At 35.3% G+C, this 17660-nt stretch overlaps 2 protein-coding genes across 3 annotated transcripts; both read right to left on the reverse strand.

The window, feature by feature from the left end:
• Nucleotides 1–3325: 3325 nt before the first annotated feature.
• Nucleotides 3326–7669, reverse strand: LOC118048729 (uncharacterized). The gene has a single exon (XM_035058532.2). It carries the CDS (start codon nt 7341–7343, stop codon nt 3540–3542), a length of 3804 nt encoding a protein of 1267 aa, XP_034914423.1. The 5' UTR covers nt 7344–7669; the 3' UTR covers nt 3326–3539.
• A 2204-nt stretch (nt 7670–9873) lies between these two features.
• Nucleotides 9874–13633, reverse strand: LOC118048730 (2-carboxy-1,4-naphthoquinone phytyltransferase, chloroplastic). Of its 2 annotated transcripts, XM_035058534.2 has the most exons (12): nt 13400–13617; nt 13158–13283; nt 12212–12476; nt 11966–12069; nt 11568–11639; nt 11318–11456; nt 10961–11067; nt 10764–10863; nt 10610–10648; nt 10409–10519; nt 10258–10323; nt 9874–10140 (listed from the first exon to the last, which is right to left on the reverse strand). In XM_035058534.2, exons 2-12 carry the CDS (start codon nt 13241–13243, stop codon nt 10024–10026), a joined length of 1206 nt encoding a protein of 401 aa, XP_034914425.1. In that variant the 5' UTR covers nt 13244–13283; nt 13400–13617; the 3' UTR covers nt 9874–10023. The 2 variants fall into 2 exon arrangements, 1 of the variants encoding a protein (XP_034914425.1); XR_012168273.1 differs by lacking the exon at nt 9874–10140 and having other exon boundaries at nt 10286–10323; nt 10409–10652; nt 13400–13633.
• Between the last annotated feature and the right edge of the window lie 4027 nt (nt 13634–17660).

Genomic DNA, 17660 nt, shown 5'->3' on the forward strand with positions numbered 1-17660 from the left:
GCTTGCATCTTCACTGACCAAATATGATAGTTTTCGCCAGTGAATATAATGGGGGAGTTTAAAAGTAAGTTGTTGGATGTCATTTTTGAGATTTTGAAAAAAGGTGTTTTGGTCCTGTAAGATCTGAGATGCTCTGATACCACTGTTAAGAATTGTGTTGCTGTGTTTTGTGCAGGTGAATGGATGCACAATCAAGAACAACAATGCTGGTATTGAAGAACACGAATTACACACAAGGTGTTTGATAAAATGTCTCAGTGAGTATTTCATTAACTGCATGTCTTTAAATACATGAGAAAACTTAACAAACCTCCCTAGTTATCAGCCACTAACTGTAGTGGACAATGTGCTGTCACTAGCCACTAACTGTAGTGGACAATATGCTGCTACTAATCTCAGCAACAACTTCAGAAAAACAAGGGATTTACTTTGACAAAATCAAAACAGAAATGAAAGAAAAGAAAATAGACAATACTTGATTAAATAACAATTAAACAACATGAAACACTAGAGTTAAAAAATGTCAATTGTCTAACAGGGACAAAGCATAAAACAGTGGAATTATTAAAAGCAAGCTCTAGACTTTCAAGTATAAAGGAATTTGGAGCTCTCTACAAACCCTAGACGTGAGTTACAGCAAGCTCACAGGACCAATATGGCCAAGTTTTGGGAATCTTAAAGGAAAGAGAAGCATTTGTCAGGCATAGCTCACTTACAAGTTATGGACTCATCCTATAATAAATTATCAAGAGAAACACCTCTTTCATTAGAAAAGCTCCATTTTCTATCGAAGTTACAGCGATGGATACAATCGTAATGGCTGTTAGATCTGACAAGGAAGGTGGCCCTTGACATGCTTTGTAAATTTAAATTTGGGAAATTCTATGTAATATATCTCCTGTTTCTTCTCATGCTTTCACTCGTTCAGTTTGTCAATTATAGATCCTAAACCACACATGCAAACAACGCAAATGCAGTAGAGAAATTAACCAAGAGAACGTGGTTTTCTTTGGTCATGTCTTTTATGATAGATGGTTATGGAAGTTTCACTGCTTTCCCTCAAAGCGCTTGAGCCTTTCTGGTTGCTGAACATGCTCATTATTCAAAAGCATTCGAAAGAATGGTAGGGTTTTCTAGCCTAGAAATGTAAAGGGAGTTTCTGATATCAATTCCCCTGACCACTCATAAATATCTCTCAGATAATCGCCCTTTTCAGCCATTTCTTTTCTGTCTCCCTCCCTCTCTGTCACTCTGTTTTTTTTGGGGTTAAAAAATAGAATTTGATCCGTATAATTCATATCTGTTTAAACAAGGACCGGTCAAATCCACTTATAACTCAAATTAAGAATTGCATCAAAGTACGTTGGAGGGCAGGAGCAGAAAAGAGCAGAATTGACAGCTGAAACCAGATCTTCAGAACTAAGACGACGCCCACAGACTTGAGGAATAGCAAGAAGCATATACATCAAAATGCGATGCACGTCGATTGGAATATAAGCCAGATGGCGCAGATGCAACTTCGATTGATAAAAAAGAGACAGTAATTAGCTATATACCAATCATGACTGCATGTTTTCCATGCTCCCAGAAAATTAGTTTTCCAAAGTAACCGTGATTTAGTACTGAACTGCTGCTTTATGACCAGAAATGAACTGTTAAAGCAATAAGTTGGGTAGTAATATCTACAAGAACATCATATGACACAGCTACATCCGGACCAGGATTCCAAATGTCAAAAGAAGACAGGAACTTCATCAAATCAGCTCGACAATAAACTTGAGAGTGCAACGTTGACAGGGAGCTAGATTGGGTTAAGAAAGATGGAAATGTGATCCAGGGGTGTGCCTCCCTGGGAGAAATTCAATCAACCGTAGGCTTTCAAGTAAAAGAAGAGGCATGCAGTGAGAACGATGTAGATTGAAGAACATGATATACAGTTATATCTCACTTCAACCTCATATTTAAAAGAAGAAGCGGACATGGAGGTTTCACTTCCTACATACCCAGGTGAGAATTCTTGCATGATCAGTAACTACAAATTAACTGATGGAATTTATAAATTGAAAAGCAGTAAAATGTCATTTTGGATTGTCACATGAAAGACAATTGATCTAGTACAACATGAATCATGTAAAGAAAATAGAATCAGAGTTCCAAAAAATCTTGGAAACACTGATATAGTTAATATATACAGTGCTTATAGAAGAACAACCATTGAGGTTTGAGCCTCAATCCAAGTTATGGACATTTTTATGGAACATGGATGTGACATGATAAAGAAACACCAGCAGAACAGCTTTGAAAAGGGACGGAAGTGGCAAGGAAACCAAATTAACAAATAATATAAATATAAAAATAGGTGATTATGCAATATGCATTTATGCGTTCCTTATGTTTCTTCCTCTATCAATCATTGGGGACTACTGTTACTGATAGAAATGTTACGAGAGCCAGCTGTAGTTTTAGAAAATTTCTGGGAAGCATGTGCGATATGGTGTGTGAAAAAGAAGCCTTAAATCTCTCTTTACAAGGAAGTAGATTCTCTAGTTCTCTACTTTCCTTCACATGTTTGATCAACTTCAGTTGTGTTGCATGTTCAGATAGTAATCAAGGATCTGCAGAGCCAAAAGACGTGAAATATAGCCACGCATACCCACGGCTACCATCATAGCAAGTAGGTGGTGCCACTGCCAACTATGACTATCATCGTATCAGGCAATGCACACCATAGGCCTAAGAATTAAAATTACAGGTGCACGAACACAAGGGGTACGGATACATAATTTGTAAAACTGAAAATCAGCCAGCAGCTGGTTAAAAACTTTAATGGCCAGTAATACATTGAAATTGCAGTGTAGTTAGATGGTTGAAATTGTGTTTTGCCCTAACTATAGTTTTAAGAGTATTGATTCAACACACCTTTATATGAATCCTACTAAAAACTCTTACAACTTTGGTTATGAGAAAGCTATTTTTAAACCTACTTCTCAACGCAAAACACACAGTACTAGCAGATCTCTAGTACGTCTCAAGTGGCCTTCAAATTCTGACCTCAGTGAAAGCTACTGAATTTCAGCTAAATGCTAATGCTTATGGTCTGCTGCTTCCTTTGCTATCTAAAAGACACAGACAACATGGATAATGCAGAATGAAGATCATCGTCCAGGACAATCAATCACGAAAAGTGCATGTTGCCAAAAGCCTCAATAATGCTGTCATCAGACCTGAACTCCAATAAAGCATGTATTAATAAGGTTTTTTTTTTTAACAAAAGGACAAAATGTGTATTTGTTGAGCTGAAAGAGCACACACAAAGCTTGAGATCTCAAGAAAACAAGGCTATTATTTCATAGCATTACTACATATAAATGATCATTATGAAAACAAGCTAGAAATCCAAAGCAGAGGCAGATAATTCAACCCTGTCTAAGAAGCATATGGATACTAGTCAAACTACAGCGACTAAATAGAAAAACAAAAGGCTTACACGTGTTCTAGATGGATCCCTTGATACTCTATGACTACAAATAAACTGCAGTTTAAACAAACATCATCAACTCGGGTCTACTATATATGTTATTCTGCTCATCGTCCAGTATAGGATAAGCTGCCACAAGGGCATCCTGAGATCCAATATACAGAGAATTGTAGATCTTCCAGTATACTTCCCTGACCTTCCGGGCAGGATGGAACAGTCCCTGGAGACAGTAATTCAACACAACAGCAGGGCCTAAGGCCACCCTCATTCCTTCAATGGCTTCCATGACAGCATTTATAACATGAGGGGACGTCTCAAAAATGTTGGGCCAAACATAGTTAAGCAAGTGGACCAATGCATCCTCGCAACCCAAACCAGCCACACCCAAAGCCATATGCTTAACAGCGGAAGCTGCAGTCTGCCTGTGAACTAGATCTCTGTCCATAAGGGCATCCTCAAGTAATGGAGTCACTGCATAGATATAGTCTTTACCCATTTCACCAATGTACTCAAACAGGAAAGAGAGGGATTTCAAGACACCATTCTGCACATTAAGCTCTGGGACACGATATTCGTTCATCAAGGCAGGCAAGACTGTAAAGGGTGAACAGGTTTCTGCAACTATAGCAATTGCAACAGTTGTGCAAACACGGTTTTGGCGCTCCTGGACCTTGAGGTTATTTAATAACGTAGCCAAAACATCCTGAGGCCCAATGGCCTTAGCAATGTAACCAAAAGTGTTAACAGTAGCACGCCGAATACCCTTCTTGTGGGCCTTAAGCATCTCAAGAAGCTCAAAACAAATCCTCATCCACTCCCTGGCAGGAACAAACTCAGCTCCACGATCAGCAATACGACCAACAAGATCAATACAGTTTTCCTGGACTTTCTCATGCCTATTCTTCAGAATTGGTGTTAATCTTGGAAGCAAGTCCTTAATAGGAGGAGTCATTTTGGTCATACCAATGACATTGACAATTGCTTTGAGAGCTCCTAGAATCGATCCAAGAACTTCAGGGTATTCTTCTCCCAAATACTCGTACAACACTACACCAAGATGGCCCATCAGTTGTTCTTCCTGGCACTGCTTCATGACAACAGCAATTCTAGATATAAGATCAGCAGCTTGCTGTCTCACTTTAGCACTCTTGTTGTTCAAGCGCCACTTAATGGTTCCACAAATCTGGGGAAGGTAAGGTTTCACCCTCTGTCCAAGAGAATTGACAACCGCACCAAACCCATTAAGCATCACATTAGCATCATCACTGGTCTGTTCTTGGAAAGCATAGAGAATACCATCAATCAAAAGCTCTTCCAACCTAGCATCGATATCAGATGAACCCATGTTCGTCACAACCTTCTCAATTGTTTCCATGACCATACGCCTGTAAGGTTCACTCTCATCTTTCAGATCCTCAACAATTCTGCCAACAATATCTTTAACACCAACCTTGTTAGCAATCTCAACAGTCGTTTCTACAAGTTGCCTGTAATTTCTCCTATCCAAGGCCATTCTTCTAACCCAGAAGTTCTTAAAGAACTCAGGTAGAATATCAGAACGTATATAGTCAGCTTCCACACCCTCTGTACTCACACATTGCTTAACCACCTTCAACACAATCTTCTTCATTTCTTCATCAGGTGATTGAAACTCACGTATCAGAATAAACATGACTTCCTTGGTATAGTAATTGGCATACATAGCATCCATGAGAGGAATAATAAAACCAATTGCTTTCAAGAAGGCAGCCAAGACCTTGCCACGGTGTGACCTAATCCCCTTCCACAATGGCTTCAGAACAGAGTCAAAGCTTTCAATACCATATGGGGCAGCAGCCTCAGCAAGAGCAGCCAAGGACAAGGCAGTGATTGTCCTCACCTTCTGATTCTCATCATTCAGACCATGCTCTATGATTTCCACAAGGGATCGCAAATGGGGAAGAACAGCACAGCCAATCAAAATAGCAATCTGTTGAACAATTTTGATTCCAGTATGGCGAGCTTGCCAGGATTTCTTACTCTGGCACACAGCTTTCAAGAAGGGCAACAGTGCAGGAATCCCGAGAGCAGAAGCAACAACACTGAAAGCTCTTGCAGTTGTGTTCCTAACATACTCATCAATATTATCAATATCAGGACGCATAGCAGCAATCATGGTGGCCAAACCGGCTGCTTTACTCAAATTAGAAATAATCTCTCTCCCTTCTACACGGGCATAATAATCCTCATCAATCAAGAGTGGTTCAATAACAACAAGAATCTTATGAACATAGGGCCTAACCAACTCATCCAATTTATACAAAACCCTATCAATTACCTTAACCAGAAGATGCCTCTCCTGATCCTCCAAGGTAGGCTGCATAAGCAGCGGTAAAATTCTGTTAAACAATGGCCCAGCGCCAAACTCTCTAGCCTTATCAGTCAATTGCCTTAAAGCAGTCTTCCTCTGTGGAGGTGTCCCATTTTTCACTTTAAGTAGCAGTTTCATAATCTTCCTCTCTTTCTGCTCCTCTGGTGACAACTCCTCCTCATCTTCCTCGTTCAGCAAAGCCCCAAAATATTGATAATCCTCAGGTTTCATAAATGGCAACCCAGCAGGAGGCTCCTGCCCCAGGTCAAACTGTTGGCCTCTGTTCTCATCAGGAATAGAATAAAGAGGAGTCCCCATTGGTGTCGGGGTAGCCAACAACTTCCTTGCCGGTGTCCTGATAGGCACATAAGAAGCCGGCGGCTCCAAGATCTTGTACCCTTCTTGAGGAAACATAGCATCCAACTCCTCATCGGTCAATGGCCTATTCCTCTCCTCAATATCCTTCTCCCATCTCAGCAAGTTATATTGCTCAGGAGTTATAGCCCCACGCATGGCAAGTGCATTAGGAGTTGGAGTAGCCATATCAATTGCACCAAGAGGAGTAGGTCCAGGAGTCGCACCACCAAGACTAGGAGTAACCCCCCCAAGAGCAGGAGTTGCACTCTCCATACTAGCTGGAGTCTCATCCCAACGAGACTTTTGCCTTTTTGGTGTAGGTGTAACCATTCCTTTGGGAGTAGAATCCCAAGTAACACCAGCAGGAGTCGCCCCTGGTGTAACCCCACCCGCAGGAGTGGCATCTGAATCAACCACTCTCCCCGGTGTAGGAGTCTCATCCCACCTATTCTTCCTCCCAGCACCTGGCGTAGCATCCCCTATCCTCCCTGGAGTAGGTGTCGCATCCCACCTCCCAATCCCCGGTGTAGCATCAGGTAAATCCCAATCCGAACCCGTCTTCGCCTTCTTAGCTGCATTTCCACCATCCTCCGTCGATTGGTCCCACCTGTTCCTCCTCTTAGCCATCGAATTCGCCTCCTTTTCACCCTTGTCACCTTTCTCAGCCCTCGCTTCCTCTTCTTCCTTCTTTTTCTTGGCAATTTCCCTTAGAAGTTCCTCCTTTTGCCTTTTCAAAGACTCTTCCTTCATAATATCCGAATAAGTCCTCACACTGGGATCCGGCGTTTTCTCCCCGGCAGAAAAAGGATCGTGCCTCTCCGGCGAAATAATCCTATCCAATCTCCTCCTCCTGTAATCATCCTCACGATCAATAATCCTCGACGGCTTCCTAAACCCATTAACTTCTTCACTATCATCACCGCCACGAGGCATTTCTTTAAGAACTGATTTCGGGGCAGTATAAGAAGCGAGTTTCTGAGCAACCTCGTTAAGACCCACGTCGGGTTCTTCATCATCGGTAGCTGGGATCGATGTTTCATAAGCATCACGGTCGACTCCACCATACAAGTCACGATCGAAGGTTAAAGAGGTTAAAGAGGCAAGTTGTTGTTCCATTTTCTTGCGCTCTTCTTGGGTTTTGGCGATTTCGGGGTCCATTTTGTTAGGGTTTTTGCAGAATTGAAATGGGTTTTTGTTTGATTGTTGGTTATGGTGGTGGTTTGTCAATTTGGGATCTTAGGGTTTCTGGTTAGTGGTGATATGATTCTTGAGTGAGAGGTTAGCTAGTGTGATTATATCTTTCGATGGGAACCGACCACAGAGTACAGAGCCAGAGGCCCGGAGGGGAAGAGAGATCAATGGCTGTGGGTTTGGATGTTTTGGGGGTTATGGCTTATTTATGAGCTGGGTTTGTTCGGCCACTAGATTAGGGTTTCGTGGGGCTAGTGCTAAGATGATCAATTTTTCTGTTTTCTTACTTGACCATACCCTCTTGTTTATCAATTAATGCCAACCTTCCTAAAGAAAAAAATTCAATTAATTAAGAAAACTTTATCGTATCAAATGTTTGTTATTTTAAAAAAATAATATAAAAAATATATGACACGATTTTATTTATATAAAACATATATTTTTATCTTTTAAATATTTATTTAAGTTTGTTTAATGAGTCTAAAGTAAATATAAAATTAATAGACAAATAAAATTATAAAATGATTATAATTATAAGAATTTATATTATATCGAAACATTGCTTCTAAATATTTTTTTTAATATTATATTAAAATTAGATATTAATTAGAGTTGTTAAGACTAATACATATTATATCTATTTTTATATATATATATATATAAAAAGTAGCACTTGTTCTTCTAAGTAATATATGAAAGATACCTAAAACTAATATGCAGACACTTATTAAATGACAAGTTGGGTTTCTTGAAACGTATACCCGCAGAGAAAATGATAAATTTAAATTTTTTTAGGAGTTTCGAGGATTCCATTAGAAAATAAAGAGTTATTTAGAGGTTTATATAAAGATTATCTAAAGATTAGATTTTTTTATGGTTTTAAATAATTATTTCAAGACTAGATTGTCACAAACCACAAGTCATTCGACTTCTAATAACAATTCACATTAATTATTAGTAAGAAATTGTTTAAACTCTTTTTAGAAGAAAGAGATTGTTATATCTTTGAATGCTAACTTTTTTCTTTTGTGTTTATGTGTTTTGTAATGTCATATTGTACTGACATTTAATGTTCATAAAATAAAAGACATAACTTTATATTTATAGGAAAAACTAAAAGAACCTAATAAATGATAAAATATTAAATTTTCCACAAAAAATAATATAACCTATATAATTTTAGGCTAATTTTAGAAATTTATTCAATCAAGTCCTTATTTGATTGTTTTTAGATCTAGAATTATAATTCCCTATATTAATTACATTCTAATCCTTAATTTCTAAAACTTATTTACAATCAAGTCACACTTGATTAATTATCCATTTTAATTTCTAACTAAATGATTATTGTGTATGTGACCTATTAAGTTCTCTAACAAATTGACCTAAATATAAATTATAATCCTTAAATAAAATAGAATAATTAATTTAATATTTTATATTTGAAGATCAAATACAATGTTTAGTAACTTATTATAATCCCCTAAATATTAGAAAAATTATAAGTGGTTTGACTTAACTTTTGAGTGATTAATTTCTCAGTGTAATTATTATCCTTTCATTAAGAATGTTCTGATTTAGACATTATAGCATGAAATATGTCTGCTTTGTTAAATCATTTTAGTTTTCAACACTATAGTCATTGATTCTTTTAATAAGATTTGAAAATCTTTTTAAATCTCATTCCATCTTAACAAAGGATTTCACAATCAATATATTTGAGAACAAATTGAATATTTTTTTCTAATTCACCGAGGGTAATGAATCCTTCATTGATTGCTCAAATATCTTCATGTAGTTTATATTATACCCAATATTTATATGTTGTTACCCTTGATTAGAACAACATGTTGTTAATATCAAAGCATAAATTTAAATTTTTTTAGAGTCCAAAGGATCCCATTAAAAAAATTTAAGTTGTTTTATGGTTTATATAAAGATTACCTAAAGATTAGATGTTCTTTATGATTTTGAATAATTGTTTCAAGATAAGTTGTCGAACACCATACAGCTGTCAGTTCTGTGTTAGAATCAGAACATAACACTTTCTATATAAAATAACTTAGTGATTTTAAGTTTAATAATTACTTACACAACTATCACTTGAGCATTTCCATGGACATAAGTGATAATCTCTATATATAAAATTCTTTTGCGGGCCAATTTAGTATTGTGTCTTTTGACAAATACCTACATATTAGTTTCAGACATTCTTCATATCTTGGTATATGAGAATAATTGCTTGGTTTCATAAATAAAAAAAAATAATATGTATCGATCTCAATAATTCTAATTAATGTGCAGATTAATAGAACATTGTCAAAAAACATATTTAGGAACAATGTTTTTATACAATATGAATCTCATAATTATAACAATTTTATAATTTCTCATGCAAAATATTTTATTTCACAGAATTTATCTTTACTCAAGATTAATTAATCAAATATAATAAAAAATAAAAAATAAAAAAATCTTTATTAATAATAAAATATCTTTTATATTAATAAAATCAATACCACATGTAATCAATCAATTAGCTAAGAGTCATAGTCACTTCCATCTTTGATCATTGCTTTCATTTCCTTTCATCTCCAGAAGCTAATCTCTGGTTCATTTTGGTTTGAGTGATGCTTGGAATAATACTTCAAGAGAAATATCCTTGAAAAGCTCTAGCTGCCACGAGTCCAGAGGCCAACGCAGCCCCGAATAAGGCATGCAATCTCACACAGAAGTACTTTGCCATGAAAATCTTCCCTTTGTCCTGTAATATCCATCCCATTAGAATGATATGAGCATTACGTGGCATTAGCAGTTCAAGACCAGAGGAGGGAGACGGGAACTGTCGAGGCTTAAACTATCGTGTTAGTTTAGATCTCACCTTGTAGTTTTCTTCGACAAAGCCGACAACCAGTTTTCCCATAGGTAAGGTCAGAGAACAGAGGAGCTGGAAAACCCACGATTCAGTCAATATACCTATAAGAGTTCATCGGTGAAAAGCATATGTCTTGAACAATTTGTTATTGCCTTACAATGCAAGCTAAAGGAAGAGCTCTGCTAAGACCAGAAGCAAATAAAAGAGAGTACAGCATTGCGACAGCTACTTTCACCACTCCAGAACCTCTCTCAGTGCCAAGTCTAACCTGCATAGAAGCTCAAACAGGACATTGATGCACTATATAGCTTGAGAAAAACAAGTAAACGAATGAATAAGGATGAGGCAATGTACACACCAAAGGGGAAAACTTCCCGACAGCCTTGTCTTCTTCCACCTGACTTGCACAGCGTTTTCATGTTATTTTGATAGTGCAATGCTAGTTAATGTGAGTTTTGCAAAAAATCCACTGCTAAATGATGCTAAACTGAGAAAAATAAGAAGATGGCTACCTGGTGAAAGTGACTACAGAAGAGGATTAATGTTGTTGTGAAGCCAACCAGGAGTGATGCAGAAAGAATTGTGCCAGTTAATGGAAGAATGCTCATCTCACTGTCAAACACACCGAGGGATATCAGCTATGTATAGAACAAGAACAAAAGTTATGTAAAGCTGAGTTGGTGTTGGAATTTGAAGAAATAAAGTAAACCTTGTGCTGCCAAGTAGTAAGTAGAAGGCAGAAGTAGCGAAGGGGCCGAATGCTGCGAAGCACAAGGGCTCTCCCAATCCTTGGTAACTTAACCGAAATGGCGGGCACTACATCAGATACTAAGCTTCAGAAGTCCTTCCAAGATAAGAAAGGACATATATATCAAAAGGAAACATGTAACTATTATGTCACCATGGAATATATTTACAATTATGACTTGCCAAGCACAATTGCTGGATCTAGGAGGCAGCTCAAAGCCTCAAATGTAGAACTTGCTATAAAACTTTGTAACAGACGGGATATTCAATTCTTCAAAAAAGATTTAAACATTCGACAAACTAGAGAGATTTTTGTTACCTGATATACATAACCACAGAGAATTGCACAAGCCAGGAATAATATTGCATGGATGTTTCCTTCCCCCATAGATGTCCATGCCAGGCCCGCAAAGCCAAGTAGAAGTGACGAGTAAGCAGCAATAAAGGCCACTGAACGGCTTCCCAAAGTGATAGCAAAGCACAATTAGCGAGATCTTGTTTGTTTTCTCTTTGAATAATCTTGTTTTTCATCATAACATAAAAGTTCATAGTTTCTATTAACCATTTACCTGCCGACCAAATTCACAACTGATTCTTTCTTGTTCTTATCTGCTCCTGTATCGAAATCATAAACATCGTTGCTGCCCATGGATCACACAGATGAATCTTAACATCTTGTATAACATGGTATACACACGAGGATAGTTTTCTGATGGTGTACTTTATTTTTAGCAAACATACAGCCAGTGAAATTACTCATTCTCCTAGAGTGAAAAAAAAAAAATACAAATAAAAAAAAAACTCAGTAGAGTGAATCAGCAGGGCAGTACATTCGATTAAACCACAGGAAAATGGAAGTTTGAAAATCAATGCCCACACAAAACAGTAGTCTCGTACAAGGTCTTTTGCTAAGCTTGTTCCAACTTAATTTATTTTCAAATCATCCTCCTATTTTTTCAGAACTCACCTTAGATTGAGCCACGTTATGATAAGAATTGAAGAAACCAAGAGCGAAAAGTAGCGTCTTGCTGAAAAGATGCCTGTTTGCAAATAAGCAGCTGCACCACCTACCTGTTCCACAAACCATGAAATATGTAAGCCAGGAAAAGATGAATGAAGCATGATGCACATCACCAACCATTAATCCTCAAAAGCATAGTCATTGAATCAATATTAAAAGAACCATTGGCACTAATTATAAGGAAAAACTCACAGTTAGAGGAACCAAAGCAACAGAGTAAATAGGCAATTTGACTGCCCTCCATATCAAGGTTGCTTTAGGAACATCCTCCCGAGTTTCACTTTCATGTGCATTTTCAGCATAATTTGCTATACTTCCTGAAAAAGCCCGCCAACATTGAATTCCTTTCTTGAATTCTAACCGGCTTATACGAATCCCACAGACAAAAATTTGGGCAGTACAGCAGCACAATGATGATTTTTTGGAAGCATTTGAAGTAAGAGCTCCCGGATAAGACCTGGGAAAGTTGGTAAAAAATAACAACAATAATAATAATAAAAAAAAGAGACTTGATGAAATAAACTATTAGTAAATGCAGAAACAATAGGCACGCATGATGTCCTCACTTTCTCTTCTGTTCTAAGGTAAAGTAGAGCAGTTTAAGGAGTAAAACCATAATCAAGAAATGCAGTGCTAAGCAATAGAAACATTAAATACAGTTTGAACTACAAGCTTCCCATCATTAATAGATTTCTAAGTACATCAGGCCAAAGGACATATCATTTCCAAATATTCTTACTGCATGGAATACACCTTGTAACAGCACTGATTCTGGAGTTGTGTTTCACACCCAGAGTAAGTTTCTTTAGACTCCAAACTCTCTTAGCTAGCAAAAGAAGCATCATCAATCACATGGAACTCAGTGAATGATTGATTGTATTACACCAAAAATTCAAGTCTACTTGATGTGAATTTCAACAAGCTCACAAATCATGCCATCTCAACATTTGTTAAACCTTTTGTTCAAACAATGTTTCAAATTTAGCAGAATCAATTGAAGTAAACTAAGAACTCATTAAATTATACTGAGCAATTTAAGTAATCAAATTAAGAATAGTGAGTTGATGTTAAACAGATGAATTGAGATTAGTCTCATAGTAAAAAAAAATCAAGTACAAAAATGAATTGAATAACTTGCCTTGTTGCATAACTCTGCCTCACTTGATAATAATGGAGTTTCTTGAGACTAGACCCCTGGTGGAGGCTACAAAACGCTGCTGCCATTATTGCTATCAAATGAAGTATATCTTTCTTTAATGATTATCTACAAGTAGGAACGAAGAGAAGACAAGACATTCAGTTCGTCATTTAATCATTAATCCCTTCTGCAGACGATGATAAACTAAACTAAACTAAAAAGAAAAAAAGAGAGAGAAAAACCTTGATAACAGTAAACCCTCTTGCCCATGCATCTCTCAGTCTCTGCCTGTGTTTGGAGGCTGCAAGAAGAGATAAGAGCAGGAAACTGAACTCCAATTCATCATCGTAAAAGAGTAAAACTGTAATAATAAGCTTTCTTTTAACAAGAAGGCAACAGTAGTAACTAGCTAAAAGACAGGAGTTAGACTTCTCTCTTCTGCAAAATCCTGTCTTGGCTAATTGAGGTACCAATAAGATTCCAACATGTAAGCATGAGGATCAGGATCTAGTCTCACTTGTCAACATGGCCCTACCAATCTTTATATCGTGAGCCATTTGAGGGCTTAGTTGGGCTTTTACGATTCTGATATGGTCTTGGGTGTTTTTTTTTTTTTTTTTTTTTTTAAAAGGTCTTCGGCACACAATTACAATGAGGACATGGATATGTTTTGCTTGAAGGTTAACAAAGAGTAATGACAATGTGTTGACAGATCTATCTTAGATCTTTGTATTTCGTACCGTTAGCAAAATAAAAATAAAAATAAAAATAAAAATAAGAGGAAGTAGACAAACAATAGTACTTTATCTTATATTATATCTAAAAAATTTATATATATATATATATATATATATATATATATATATATATCTCAAGTTAGGTTTATGTTAAGTTTTGGGTTGAGTTTAATAAAATTTATACCTTATTTATTATTAATTTAATAATATAAATATCTAAAAAACAATCAACTTATTCAAGTTGGTTGAATATTCCATTAAATTTGAATTAAATTGTCCATCTCTAATATTATTATTTTATACCTTCATATAGTTAAATTTATAAAGATTTTTAGAATATTTTTTTAAATAATTTATAAATTAAAAGAAATTAAATCATATCTTTAAAATAATATCATAAATATATTTTTCATATCAATCTTAAATAAAATTATTGTACTTGTTAGCATAGAAAAGTACAAGTCATTCAAATTGAAAAAAAAAAGAGGGAAAACTTTCATCCTTGAGGTGAAAGAATATTGAAATTCAACCTTCGTCATTTAGCTTCAAGTTGCGTTTGGTACAAAATAAATAATGAATTAAAGGGAGATTTTTTTATATAAAAATAACAATTATGATCCATTGTTAGAGATATAAGGTTTAATTGAGCTTGTAAGTATAACATAAAAGAAATAAAATAAAAAAAAACTAAAAATCCCAGCTAGTAGTCATGATTGGAAGCAGAAATAGTAAAAAATAAAAATTATTTGTTGATTCCTTCTCCTAGGAAAACAACAAAAACAGTAACTATGATTATTCGACTTCATCTTGGTGTGTATAGCTAGCCATAGCAACGGATAAGCGACACACATAGAATAAACTACTCGCTAGATCCGCATATTGATGCGAAAATATATTTTTTTTATGAATATTATGTTTTGGATTTTGTTTTTTATGTTACCATTTTCATCACAAAACAATTTGTTAATTAAAATTTTAATCAAAATACAAATTGTACAATAGTTTAGGAGTTAAAAAAAAAAGTTATTTTGAAACTTACAAAAATTATGCTACATAACTATATGGCTTTTAACCATAACCTTCCTTAATGATTTTAGGTATTAGTTTAACATATGTAGGTTGTGATGTTCAAAGTTAATCTAATATATTGTTGTTTTAATTTTTTTTTATATATAAAAAAATATCATTTTGATTTTTTTTAAGCTAAACCATGCATTTACTAGTTATTCAAGTTGTCTTTAAACTTGCTAAATCGATTGGGTCATGTTACTGGTATGTTACGGTAACTTTTTATACAATTTAATTTGAAACTCAAGTTAAGTATAAAAGGCAGGTTAAATGTTTAAAGTTTGATTCCTTTAGCCAGGTTTAATTATAATGCTAAATAATTCTCTACATCCTAGATATTTTTCTTTACATTAAAAAAAACTTGGTCTAACTAGCAACATAGTGGCCCCATATTGTCCATACTATTGGTATCATCATAACTAAGGATGAGAACACAGGTCTATTTCCTTATTGTTTAGGCCATAACCTATATAAACTAAGAAAAAAAAAAGTATCAAGATTTAAAGCCCTTTAAATCATATAAGTGACCAAGTCTAAAAAAGGTCAACTTTGACTTATTTTCATTATAAGCCAACATTTACAAAAGAAAAAGAAGAGCTTTTGGTTAGAGAGAGAGACATGGATAATGAGAGTAAATAATTTTTTTTTTCATCTTTGTGCTTTAATTGGATGATGATTTGTTACCCAATTAAGATGTGATTTTGATATATTATTCTTGACAATGAGCTTTTTAACTTAGATGGTGTTGATTATTGAGGAGCTTCCACCTTTAGGTATTTCTAAAAGATATAATTGGTGAGATTTAACCCTTTTTTCTTTGTTAGTTGAGTCCAACATTGTTATGATGATATTAGTGATTTGGTGTATATCCTTTAGCCGAGTTAGGAAAGGGCTATAATTTTTAATTTTACTGTTGGATTGTGCTTAAATTTTTAGAGAAGTATCCGAAGGTCATTTTCCATGAAGTTGATTTGGAATTGCTAATCATTGAAGAGGAGATCTAGTTACGTCTGACTAGAATAACAAATAAAAAAAACTACAACTTTTGATCTGACAGTTGTATCACGCTCAAATATTTACAAGAGCTTTTGGAGATCATTTTTCATAGAGTAGATTTGGAATCACTACTCACTGAAGAGGAGGTATAGTCACACTTGACTAGAATACCAGATCAAAAGGGACATAGCTTTCTTATCCGACTGTTGGATCGATCTCAAAAATTTTTACAGGAGTTTCTAGAGGTCGTTTTTTCATATAGTAGATATAGAAGCGCTACTCACTGAAGAGGAGGTCTAGTTAGACCTGACAAAAATAGCAGATTAAAAGGGCTATAACTTTTTATCCGACTGTTGGATGGCCTTCAAATTTTTACAAGAGTTTTCGGAAGTCGTTTTCCATGGAGTAGATTTGGAATCGCTACTCACTGAAGTGGAGGTTTAGTCATGCCTAATAAAAATAACAGCTCAAAAGAGACATAACTTTTGATTCAACCGTTGAATTATGCTTAAATTTTTATAGAAGTTTCCAGAGGCTACAAGTTCTTTGAGTAAGGAGAACCTAGTTCTGCCCTCAAGATAGTCAAAATTACTCATCAACTAATCAGTCCTACTGCCTTACAGGGTCTATCACGACCCAGTCTCAGTTGATGACCCATAAATGAAGTTCTATAGCTCCAAATTAAGCAAGATCAATTTTCTTAGTTAGTCAACATCCAAAACTATAATTTCTATGAAGAAGCCTATTCCTAATTCCTAATTCCTTCATCCTCTTACCCAAAATCTCAACAAGAGTCAGGAGATGAGCTTGTCCAGACACAACATTCACAAACTACATTTTCTAGGTAAGTTATCATGGTTTCATGTCCCTAACCATATATAACACATGAATTAACTTAATTTTAACATCTATTACATTTTACCCAATTCAAGTCTAAAAACCATAATCTCTAATTCAACATCATGGCATCAATTCATAATCAAATTTGAAATGACTTATAGGACCATGATTAGAACATCTTACCCGGTAAGAATCAAGATTTTGATCTTCAACCAGTCAAAGATTCTTGACCGCCCCTTTTTTCTATGGATAGTCAACACTCCCCTCCCTTTTCTGTTCAAATTTTTCTTGTTAATTCCTTGCCTCTAAGTGTTTATTCTACCTATACACCCTTAATCTTGAATGGGTTCTTGAAATTTGGTATTTCTTTTTTGATTTGCAAGAATGGATACAAAAACTCCTTTTTTTTCCTCATGGTTGCTGCAGATTATAAACTAAGAAAAATAAGGACAAAGGCTTAAAACCTTTTAAATCATATAAATGACTAGGTATAAAAAGGCCAACTTTGGCTTATTTTCATTGTGAGCTAATATATACAAAAGGAAAAAAAAGAAGAGAAGGAGAGCTTTTGGCCTAAAAGTAAGAGAAACCGAAGAAGAAATGTGTTCTTTATCTTTGTGCCTTGATTATTGAATGGTGATTTGTTACCTATTTTAATGAAATTTTGATATGATATTCCCAGCGATGAGCTCTTCAACTTAGATAATGTTAATCGTTGAAAAGGTTTCACTTTTGAGTATTTTCAAAAACCTAATTGGTGAGATCTAATCATTTTTCTTTGTTGTTGTTAATGAAATACATTTTTATGATGATGAATTTAGTGTATATATATATCTTCTACCTGAGTTGGGAAAGAACTTTG

Source organism: Populus alba, chromosome 17 (assembly GCF_005239225.2).
Source record: "Populus alba chromosome 17, ASM523922v2, whole genome shotgun sequence".
NCBI classification, from domain to species: Eukaryota; Viridiplantae; Streptophyta; class Magnoliopsida; order Malpighiales; family Salicaceae; genus Populus; species Populus alba.